The sequence below is a fragment of the Rhincodon typus genome, chromosome 25 (assembly GCF_021869965.1).
Source record: "Rhincodon typus isolate 14 chromosome 25, sRhiTyp1.1, whole genome shotgun sequence".
In the NCBI taxonomy this organism is placed as follows: Eukaryota; Metazoa; Chordata; class Chondrichthyes; order Orectolobiformes; family Rhincodontidae; genus Rhincodon; species Rhincodon typus.
The window spans coordinates 9,901,642-9,912,385 of NC_063356.1; the positions used below are offsets into that span (position 1 = coordinate 9,901,642).

Below are 10,744 nucleotides of genomic sequence, written 5' to 3' on the forward strand. Positions count from 1 at the left end.
AAACAACTGCACCTCCCAGTCGCGAACCATTTCAACTCCCCCTCCCATTCCTCAGACGACATGTCCATCCTGGGCCTCCTGCAGTGCCACAACGATGCCACCCGAAGGTTGCAGGAACAGCAACTCATATTCCGCTTGGGAACCCTGCAGCCCAATGGTATCAATGTGGATTTCACAAGTTTCAAAATCTCCCCTCCCCCTACCGCATCCCAAAACCAGTCCAGCTCGTCCCTGCCTCCCTAACCTGTTCTTCCTCCCACCTATCCCCTCCTCCCACCTCAAGCCGCACCTCCATCTCCTACCGACCAACCTCATCCCGCCCCCTTGACCTGTCCGTCCTCCCTGGACTGACCTGACCTATCCCCTTCCTAACTCCCTACCTACACTCACCTTTCCTGGCCCCATCCCCGCCTCTTCGACCTGTTTGTTTCCTCTCCACCTATCCTCTCCTCTATCCCTCTTCTATCCGCCTCCCACTCTCTCCCTATTTATTTCAAAACCCCCTTCCCCTCCCCCTTTTCTGATGAAGGGTCTAGGCCCGAAACGTCAGCCTCTCTGCTCCTATGATGCTGCTTGGCCTGCTGTGTTCATCCAGCCCTGCACCTTGTTGTCTTGTATAATTAACCCCTACTTGTTCTGAGATGTTACTACACGTTGAGAAATGTAAAGAAAATAAAATGGTTCAGGATATCGCAGTGCTTCACAACGCAGCAACTATCACTGACTAAAGTGGGAAACAACACTTGCAGAACACGACTCTGCAAATAAGACAGTTCTCTTGTGTTTGGTGTGAAAAGCACAATAGCCAGTAAGTCAGAAACCTGGAATTTCTTACCTGAACACACAAAAAGGATCTCAGATTAATGTCTTATTCCAAAGGTGACACCACCCTCAACTATAGCACTCTGTCAGAATCTAGGCTGACATTTCAACATTGTAATGTCCTAAACTGCAGGAATACGAAAGTGTCAGCAACTAAACAGAGCTGGTAAATGACTGTGATGAAAGACAAACTGAAGCCACATATCTAGAAGTGAGAAGGGAATGGACTTCTGCTTCAACTATAAAAATTTAGAATTCAAGCAGTGTAATTTGTAGTTAGCTGCCTCACCAAAATAATGATGCAAAAATTTCTACATATCAGCAAAGGCCAACATGCATTTATTGCTGTTAATTATTTGAGAGACTACACTGGATGTGACACTGTGCACACGGGCTAATTATTATTCCCTACATCACATGATTGTATGTTGTATGTAAAAGTAGAATTAACTTTTTTTCCACAGTACAATTAAATTTCAGCAATTCAAAAGATAAAACCGACCAAATTCAAGGGTGGGTTATTTGTTTTCTTCTTCAATTGCAATTTTCTTGCCAATTAACTTATACAAGGTACATTTTCAGAGCACCTTCTCAGCCTTGTCTTCCTCTGTAGAAAAGGTTGACCTTGCTTATTACGCAGTTGATGACCCTACCTCAAATCAACATCAACTGAGACAGAAGGCTGCCACTTTAATAACGTTCTTTAATATTCCTAGAAGGTCAACACGATCAGACCCATTCTTCATCCATAATAAACACCTTTCATTCCTATCACCAGTTAACAATCAGGGCAGTAAGCTATGCAAACTCGCCTTTTTACTATCCACGAGGAATTGAGACCACTGTAGTGCTAGAATGGTTGTAGTCATTTTATTCAAGTTTTTTTCCCAGTATTATGTTACACTGTTTTGGTTCATTAACCACTAAGTTAAGCAGATCCAGTGAAGTAATTTCAGAAACTTATTCCAAAGTAGCATTTTCACATGGCAATCTGACGACAATCCAAAACAAACATCCTGGTTTAGTAAGGTGTAATGTCACTGGGCCTGCTATAGCCTAAATGTGACTCCAGACTCACACCAATGTGGTTGACTGTTAACTGCCCTCTGTTGCTAGGCCAATTCAGTCAGTTCGAGGGCCAGTGACATGCAAGCCCAATGAAAGAACATAGACTATAAAATTTCTTTCTGACAGAAAGGATGAAATGCCAAATGCATCAATGTGATTTTTGCTGGACAGAAGATGATTAGAGAGAAAAGATACCACTGAGGGGAGAATGTATCTTTGAAGATCTTGAATAAGAAAAGCGCTTTTACAAATAATTTGTTCCAACTGCTTCTTAATAAAGATATACCACTGCAAGAGGAGGACGATGTTAATCCACTCACCCAACGGTTTTCTTGATTTTGATTTCATGTGAATTTCTTCTGCATCATCCAAAACAAGGTTCATATATTCATCAAACCCCTGTGGTTAAAAAAATGTATTACTTACAGCTGGAGATAGCAAGAACTGCCAATGCTGGAGTCAGAAATAACACAGTGTGGAACTGGAGGAACACAGCAGGCCAGGCAGCATCAGAGGAGCAGAAAAGTTGATGTTTCAGGTTGGGACCCTTCTTAAGACCCAAAACGTCAACTTCCTGCACCTCTAATGCTGTCTGGCCTGCTGTGTTCCTTCATTACAGCTGGGACTGTCATCTGCCAAGCTTACAGGAGAAGATTAATCACAAATCAGGATCAAAATCCACATTCATAAACTTAAGTTGAAGGGTTTCAGCCACAACCACAACCTACAACAAATTACAGGTTTTATTTTTATCAAAATCAAATTTATCAAAACAAATTTTATCTAAATCAGAGATTTCTACTGCTGGCAAATAGATTTAACACAGCAGAAACCCACAGGTGTCTAAAGATGTTCTTGCTAATTGTGTACAATTTTTTCTTGTCATGTGCCATGTCCTTTTACATCCCTGATGTGGAGGTGCCAGAGTTGGATTAGGATGGTCAAGGTCAGGAGTCACACAATACCAGGTTATAGCCCCTCACCTGACAAAGGAGCAGTGCTCTGAAAGCTTGTGATTTCAAATAAACCTGTTGGACTATAACCTGGTGTTGTGTGACTTCCGACCTTTTTACATCCCAATGATGAATTATCAGGTTTTCAGATGATAGTTAAGTCAAATGTTACTCTCAATGTGCAATTTTTGAATGTTACCAGTGTTTGAGATCAAAACTCCAAAACTTCATGTCCCTATGAAAACAGAGAACCAACTACTTTCTTAAAAAAACTCAATTTTTAAAAACATATGATTGGTTGAGGGAGGAATACTGACCAAGACACCAGAACACGCTGATCTTGAAACAGTGCCATGGTATCTAATATCCAGTGCAACGGGCTGCTTAACATCTCACACAAAGGGTCACTCCAACAACACACAACTTAAATCATTGAATCTTAACGAAATCAATCACACAACTGTACAGATAACAAACCACAGATGGCGGAAATGCACAGTCCTTATTTAAGAAAGGATACAATTGCATTACAAATATTTCAGTTAAGGTCCACTTGACTAATATCTGGGATACACAAGGAACAACAGGGGTTCACCTTATGAGGAAAGGTTGTACAGGCTGGGTGTGTACCTATTAGACTTTAGGAGAGGTGATGTTTTTTAACACAATCATGATGCTGAAAGGAACTGACAGGGAGTATGCTGAAAAGATGTTTCCCCTTCTGGTAAAGGCTAGAACATGGTTTAGAAAGAAGTGGCCTTCAATTTAAGATAGAAATAAGGTTTTTTGTTCCTTCAGCCATTCCTGAATTTTGTAATTCTCTTCCCCATAAAATGGTGGCGTCTGAGAGATACCTTTTCAGGACTTACTGTAGATATCCGCCAATTTTATAAACCACACACAAGTCTGTCCCAGAATGCTCTCATTAAACTCTTGAAATTACAATGGAAGGATAGTTCTTTTTTTCTTTACAAAGCAATGACAAATCCTCCATATGTCCTCACTGGGTAACTGATAACTAAATCAGTAACTTTCTGCAATTTCCAATGGCTCGAGCTTATACTGCTGCTCAAGGTGACAAAGTGCATCACAGTGATCTATCTTTTGGTTTACCAGAGTGAGCAAATTCTTGAGTGTTTCACATATTTCCAGACTCCTTTCGATCAGAAATATCATCCTTTTCCTCTCCCAATGCCCGTAATATCCCTGATTAACAGCTGCACTAGCAGGAACATCCAGGACATCATGATATGATTTTTATTGCTGGAGCCACCTCACATATGCACTGTAAAGCACTTACTCATGACAATAATCTCCCAGTCTCTCATTAATATCTGTTTACACAACCAACTTCAAAAAGGTCACACAAACAGGTTTCCACCAAGATTAGACTTTAAAAACATTTCCTCAACAAAAACATTCAATCCCTCTATTGGATTGCTGGAAACTTATAAAATCAAATTTGACCAGCTAGGGACATATGCAATATCATCCTCAGCAACAAATATAATACCTTTACAGGACAAACTAGAACAACGTGCAGCACATGGACAGTCACACTAAATTAGACTAGGTATTCTAGTACAAACTTTTACACAACTAGCCACAGGAGGGTGCTATTCCAGCATGGTCCCAATTTACAAATGCAATTTCATACAGGGGTGTATTTTAAAGACCCAACATACCTACATCTCCTGTATTTATGAACAGTTCCTTTGTACTGCCCTGTATGATGTTCACACTTGCGTACAAATCAACTTGTGAACAAACTGCAGAATAGAATCTGCTTGCAACCCGGAGACTGCCTGTGTAGATAAATTCTTGCCTAACAAGAGAGTCAATGGATATTGGGAGTAGGCAAGAATGTGGAGTTGTGGCCAATCAGAACAGCTATAATCTGACTGAATAACAGTGCAGGTTAAGAAGGCTCCTTACTTATGCCCTCGTACATATATACATATGAGCAACTACAGATAAACCACAAGTTAAGGACTCCATGTTCATTGATCTATTTTGCTGATAAGCTACAGAGGTTTGCTGATCCTCTGTATATTTCAACATTTTCTACTGATGCTGCCATGCAGGCAACTTCGAAAGCAGATAAAGTTAATCCTTTAAAGGCTGCACTGTTTCATAGCTTGTCTTGAGGTTAGGGATTATGTGTGCATTATTAGGGTGGGTTAGAGGTTAAACCACCATCACTCTATCTTGTACCAGTTTCCACAAGAAATGGTACATTGCAAACATAACTGGAATCACACTTACAGAAAACAACTGATGACTGTGTTCACTTGATGCAACTTCAGGTTTTCTGGTCAGCTGTCAGCCAAAACAGCCTGACTGACTTTTCACAATTCAATTAACTGCACATCAGAACTCCAGGCTAATTTTCATACTCACAATTATACAGCCTTCTATCCTCATGTTGACTTGTTCGTATAACCATACTTGGATCCTGGATCTCTAGAGTAAAGGAAAAAGGTATTTTAAGTCAGAAACAAATTATTTCCAGAGTTTGAATAAAACAGTGCCTCTAAGCTGTGCAATGCTCCCTCAGTCATGCATTAGAGTCAGAATAGACTGTGTTCAGTTCTCTGGAGTGGGTATGAACTCATGACTTCTGACTCAGTAAGAGAGCTGCAATGAAGTTGAGATTTAAACAGCCCATTGCTGAATTACTGCAGTAAAGTCATTAATAAACTGCATTCACTTAGCAGGTACAATAAACACCATTACCATAATGATTAATTATGTAAAAGACTAAAAGTAAACAGCTTTACTTACATTCTGAAGGTACCTGAAAATAAGATTCTGTTGCACTCTCAGTTAAGGAGAACGTTTATAATTTATATAATGAACATCTCCATTATAAGATCCGTATAAACCTCACATGCTGTCTATAACCAGTCTGTGGTATGGTTACCAATCTAATGAAAATATGATGCATAATCATTCCTACCTCAAAACCGTTTACAGCTACAGTATTGGTGTGTTTATTCAGGCAGTTACTATGACAGACATGAGCACTGGAGTCTTTTCTAAAATGGCCATTAATTATGTAGCTCAAGTAATTATCTACAATCTATTCAACTACACATCATCATAAACTCAATGTTACCCTCATCCCACATTCACAAACTAGCGTTTCCAGAATGCACATCCTGGAGGATCAGGAAGATAAACCCCAGTGGAATTTCTCTCCTTAGCCTGTAGAATTAAATACAGAAGTCACATCTATGCCTGGCTCTGACAAAGATCAATGAAGCGGAGTTCTTCCAAATTTGTACTGACAGCTATTCCACTACCTAGGTGACATTTGGGTCTGAGACTGTGCACATGTATAATGACCAAATCTAATTTTCCTGATAGTTTAGATTCAGTATGTTTACAAATGTTTCCACTCAATAAGGCTCGCATGCCCACATTCATCATTGTCCTGTAAATACAACAACATTGCAATAACACGCTCTTGGTACCTTCACTTGAGCAAGGATACAACAACAGGGCAACACTATTACACCAAAACTTGTTCTTATAAACATTGAGATTCACAATGGTAGCATAATAAACTAGATTCAAAATGTTGCATAGCAACTATACCTAAATTCCCCTGTCATTTATCCTGTAGTATTTAACTTCAATTCAAAGGTTTGTATAGTCCATTCATCCACCACCCCTACATTCAATCAATTTATTACGACTCCTGGTCAAACAATGTTGCAATGTGAAAACTTTCATCCTTGTTATAAAGTTCCTCCATGTAATCTTGCTCAACCATACAAACGTCTGCCCTCATCTGATTCGAGCCTCTTGAGCATCATTAATTATGGTTGCATTGCTATTTATGACTGTACATATTCAGCTGCTTAAGAGTCTTGAATTCCACTGCCTACCTCACTTTCTTTCTTTCTGACACACCACAAAGTCTACCTCTTTAACCAGGAGTTTGCCAGCTAACCAAATATCTCAAATGTCTTGGACACAAATTTTGTCCAGTAACGCTCCTGTTAAGCACCCTGGCTTTATACTTTGTTAAAGGTGCTACATAAATGTCAACCATACTTGGTGAGGGCTCTCCATGTGCCACACAACAGCTGAGTGATTACCTTACACTGCTGAAACCCCCCACCTCAACAAACCATGCTGCATCAATTCATTAATTTGAACAATTCCCGCAAGACAAGAGCAGAAATAGGCTATCCAGCCCAATGACTATTCTGCCATTAAATGAGATCATGGCTGATGGGAGAACCTTCAGCAACAGAAACAAATTGCTGGAAAAGCTCAGCAGGTCTGGTAGCATCTGCAGAGAAAAATCAAAGTTAATGTTTCAGATCGAGTGACCCTTTCTCAACTTTGCTTTCCTGCCTTTACCCCGATAACCCTAGATTTCCTTGCCCGATTAAAAATCTTTCTCAACCTCTAGTACACTCAGTGACACAGACTCCACAGTTCTCTGCTACAAAGAATTCTACAGATTCACTACCATCTGACAGAGAAATTCCTCCTCATCTGTCTCAAATGGATCGACCCCTTACGGTGAGAGATTATATCCTACGGTCCTTGACTTTCCCACAAGGTAATACAACCTTTTCTGCATCTTCCCTGCCAAATACGCCAAGAATCCCATAGATTTTAATAAGGTCTTCTCTCATTGTTCTAACCTCCCAAGGGTAACGGGTCCTCTCAGCCCGAGGTTCCACGAAACACGGGACGACCATAACTTTAAAACGAAACGATTTAAAAAGCCGTTGTTCAATGGGACTGAGCATGGAGGCGGGCGGCACATGGAGCTCGTTGTGAGGAGCCGCTCGCCGTCCATCACACGGTGGATGGACCCATAAAGGAGGCCTCAGAGAGAGAGAGAAGGGAAGACAGGCAGACAGGGTGTAGGCCCCAAGGCCGGGTGCAAGCCCAGGCACAGGATCCGGTCCGGGGTCTCGGGTTTAGGCCCCGGGGCCAATCCTCCCGCCTCAGATCCGAACTCCTCCCCACCCGCTGAAAGGATACGATGGGTTGCACCATCACTTTCTGCACTTTCTGTGCCTGCCCGCGGTACGCCATGACTTCGGCTCCGACCCGGCGACCGCCTCAAGAAGGAAAAAAAACAAAAAGAAAATGAAGACAAAATGGCGGCTCCCGCTTCACGCGCCGTGACCTCTGACCTCCCCCTGCGTCGCGCGGACCGTTCACGAAGAGGCGGGGCCCCGCTTCTATGGTAACGAGGAGGCGGGGCCCCGCTGCTATGGTAACGAGGAGGCGGAACCTGATACTGAGAGCAGCTGCGCCAAGAAATAAGGTGTAGAGCTGGATGAACACAGCAGGCCAAACAGCATCAGAGGAGCAGGAAAGCTGACGTTTCAGGCCTAGACCCTTCTTCAGAAAATCCTGCTCCTCTGATGCTGCTTGGCCTGCTGTGTTCATCCAGCTCTATACCTTGTTATCTCAGATTCTCCAGCATCTGCAGTTCCTACTATCTCTGCACCAAGAGACATTGGTTCTGGGAAACCTTCTCAGCAACAAGAACATTAACAACCTTAGCACAACTTTTCTGTTTTTTTAGTGGAGCTGGGGAAACTGAACCAACATTTAGAGATATTTATTCTTTCAACCTATCTGGTTTAAAAGTTAAACCATGGCTGGCAGTTAACTGTCACTGGTCGTTATTTGGTGCATTAATTTCTTTGCCAACATATCCATCCTTTAGCACCCTCCTCCCAAACAGATAAATGTCGGTTTTCCCATGGAGTTAGTGTTTCTTCTCAATGAGTGCAAGAGGAAAACTTTTGACAAAATGTGTCTTGTTTTATCAGCAGCACTTCCTTATTGTGTAGTGTGATGCCACACCATTAATGCTGTATTCTTCACAGACTGATTGAAGACAAGGCAACGCCAAGGACTATCTTGAGACTTAGACTTCAGATCAACACTATTGATCAACCATGATAATACTGAATGCCAGAGCAGGCTCAAGGAGCCCAATGGTCTTTTGTGCTATTTTCTATATTTCCATGTTCATTATATGTTAAATACTGCTGTATATGTTAATCATAGATAAATAAGGCTCTGACTTATTATGTTAGGTAAGGACTAATCTTTTTGTGTCCATGTCCATGTGCTTTCAAGACTCTAAAGTTCTAATCTAGTGTAGTATAATGAGGTGTAATACACTGTGTTCTAACCATGCCCTCAATGTGCTATTTACATTCAGTGATGTGTAACTTTGTGACATCATTGCAATTTTGGTCTGCTGTTCACGCAACAAAAAGTGTTGGAGAAAATAAGCAGGTATGACAGCATCTGTGATAAGGAAGCAGACTAAACATTTGAATTCAACCTGACTGTTCAGAAAGCAGAAACTTCCTCTTAACCAGACCCTTGAGACCAAGGATGATTTCTTTCTACTCTGTAATGTAAGAGATGTATCTTTTTAGGTTACATTATATTTGATTGTGGATTGAAATGGGAACTATTTTACATCAACCAACTGAGGAAGAAACTGCTATACTTTTAAAAGCAAGTTACTGAACCTGTCTTAAGTCATGGATACACTGTTGCTTTGTAAGCAGTCAAGGAGGGTGTCAATAGATAGCATAGCACAAGGGCACATGTGCAAAGATTTTGGCCAGCAACAAGTAACTGATTGGTTTGTGGAATTGTGACCAGTTATGGATGCCAAATATCATTAACCTAACAACTATCAGATTGGTTTATGGATTGCCGGTCAATTTGTGGTTGAGTACTACATTGAATAACGTAGTGAGAAACCATTAGACCTCTGAAAGAGGAGGTGGTGTGTTTCTCTCTGGTAAAATACCTGAAGCTAAGGAAAGCCACTTTTCTTTATCTCATTAGTTGCTGTAAGCTATTGCTTTTAATCAATAAGGTAAACACCTTTTAATTTGTGAATCAGTCACTCTGTGCCTCCTGTAACAGAGTGAAAAACCTAAAGGATAAGATCAGAGAACTAAAGGACTTGGGAAACAAAATGAACTCCTCCATCGAGTCCTGAAGACTGGTGCCCTTGAACTGTTTCACCAATATTCAATACACTTTCATCCAGACCTGTCTTTTTTGTTTGCATGTACGTGTATGTAGGAGGTGTTTATTAAAATGGTTAGTAGAGTTATATGTCAGCTTTTCATTGATTCTCTCCACAGGTAAACAACTATTCAATTCTAACAAATAGTAGCCCATTATGTACAGAGTTTGGCTCATGTTTTCTTTCAATGAGTTGATCAGACAGGAAAATTGGAAACTTTGTGACTTTTGATAAAATTTTTAACTTTTAGCAGGGCTTGATTTCCAGCCGGCTATTCCAGCTATGAGTTGTGCATTCTGAGGTGACTTAGCAGTCCAGTGTGAATCTGCGTGCCCTGCAACTGGTGGGGCTAGTCAGGTTCAATGAGGTAGATGTTCAGGTTGTTGGAAGCTATTCAGTTAATCCTACCCCTCTACTCTTTCCCACATATATCCAGTTGTCTTTTGAAAGTTCGTAGTGTGCCTGCTTTCTTTACCCTTTCAGATAGTGTACTATAGAACATAAATCACAGTATTTTAAATTTTTCCCCTTCCGTCACTACTGATTCTTTCACCAGTTACTTTAGATCTGTTATCAAGCGTCCCTCTACTGAAAATAACATTTCCTTATTTATTCTAGCAAAATATTTCATGATGTTATAAACAACTTTACTGAATCCACATTTTGTTTAATTTCTCCGTCCCTGGTACCAAACTAATTAAGATCCTCTGCACCTAAAGCCTTGATATCCTTCCTATAGTGCGGCCCACAGAATCAGACTCAATACTCCAGCTGGGCCTGCACCAGCATTTCATTAAAGGTTTTTTTTTAAAAAAAATACCCTTGTTTGTGAGCAGAAGACCTTTCCATAAAGCAAAAA

At 40.9% G+C, this 10,744-nt stretch overlaps 1 protein-coding gene across 1 annotated transcript in view; it reads right to left on the reverse strand.

Moving 5' to 3' along the window:
- snrpe (small nuclear ribonucleoprotein polypeptide E) overlaps nt 1-8,068 on the reverse strand; it is a 9,599-nt gene extending 1,531 nt beyond the window's left edge. Inside the window, exons 1-4 of the mRNA XM_020522821.2 lie at nt 7,854-8,068; nt 5,628-5,654; nt 5,244-5,306; nt 2,211-2,289 (exon numbers count right to left, since the gene is read on the reverse strand). Coding sequence (XP_020378410.1) covers nt 2,211-2,289; nt 5,244-5,306; nt 5,628-5,654; nt 7,854-7,907 — 223 coding nt within the window. The 5' untranslated portion in view covers nt 7,908-8,068. The remainder of the gene's footprint in view (nt 1-2,210; nt 2,290-5,243; nt 5,307-5,627; nt 5,655-7,853) is intronic.
- Between the last annotated feature and the right edge of the window lie 2,676 nt (nt 8,069-10,744).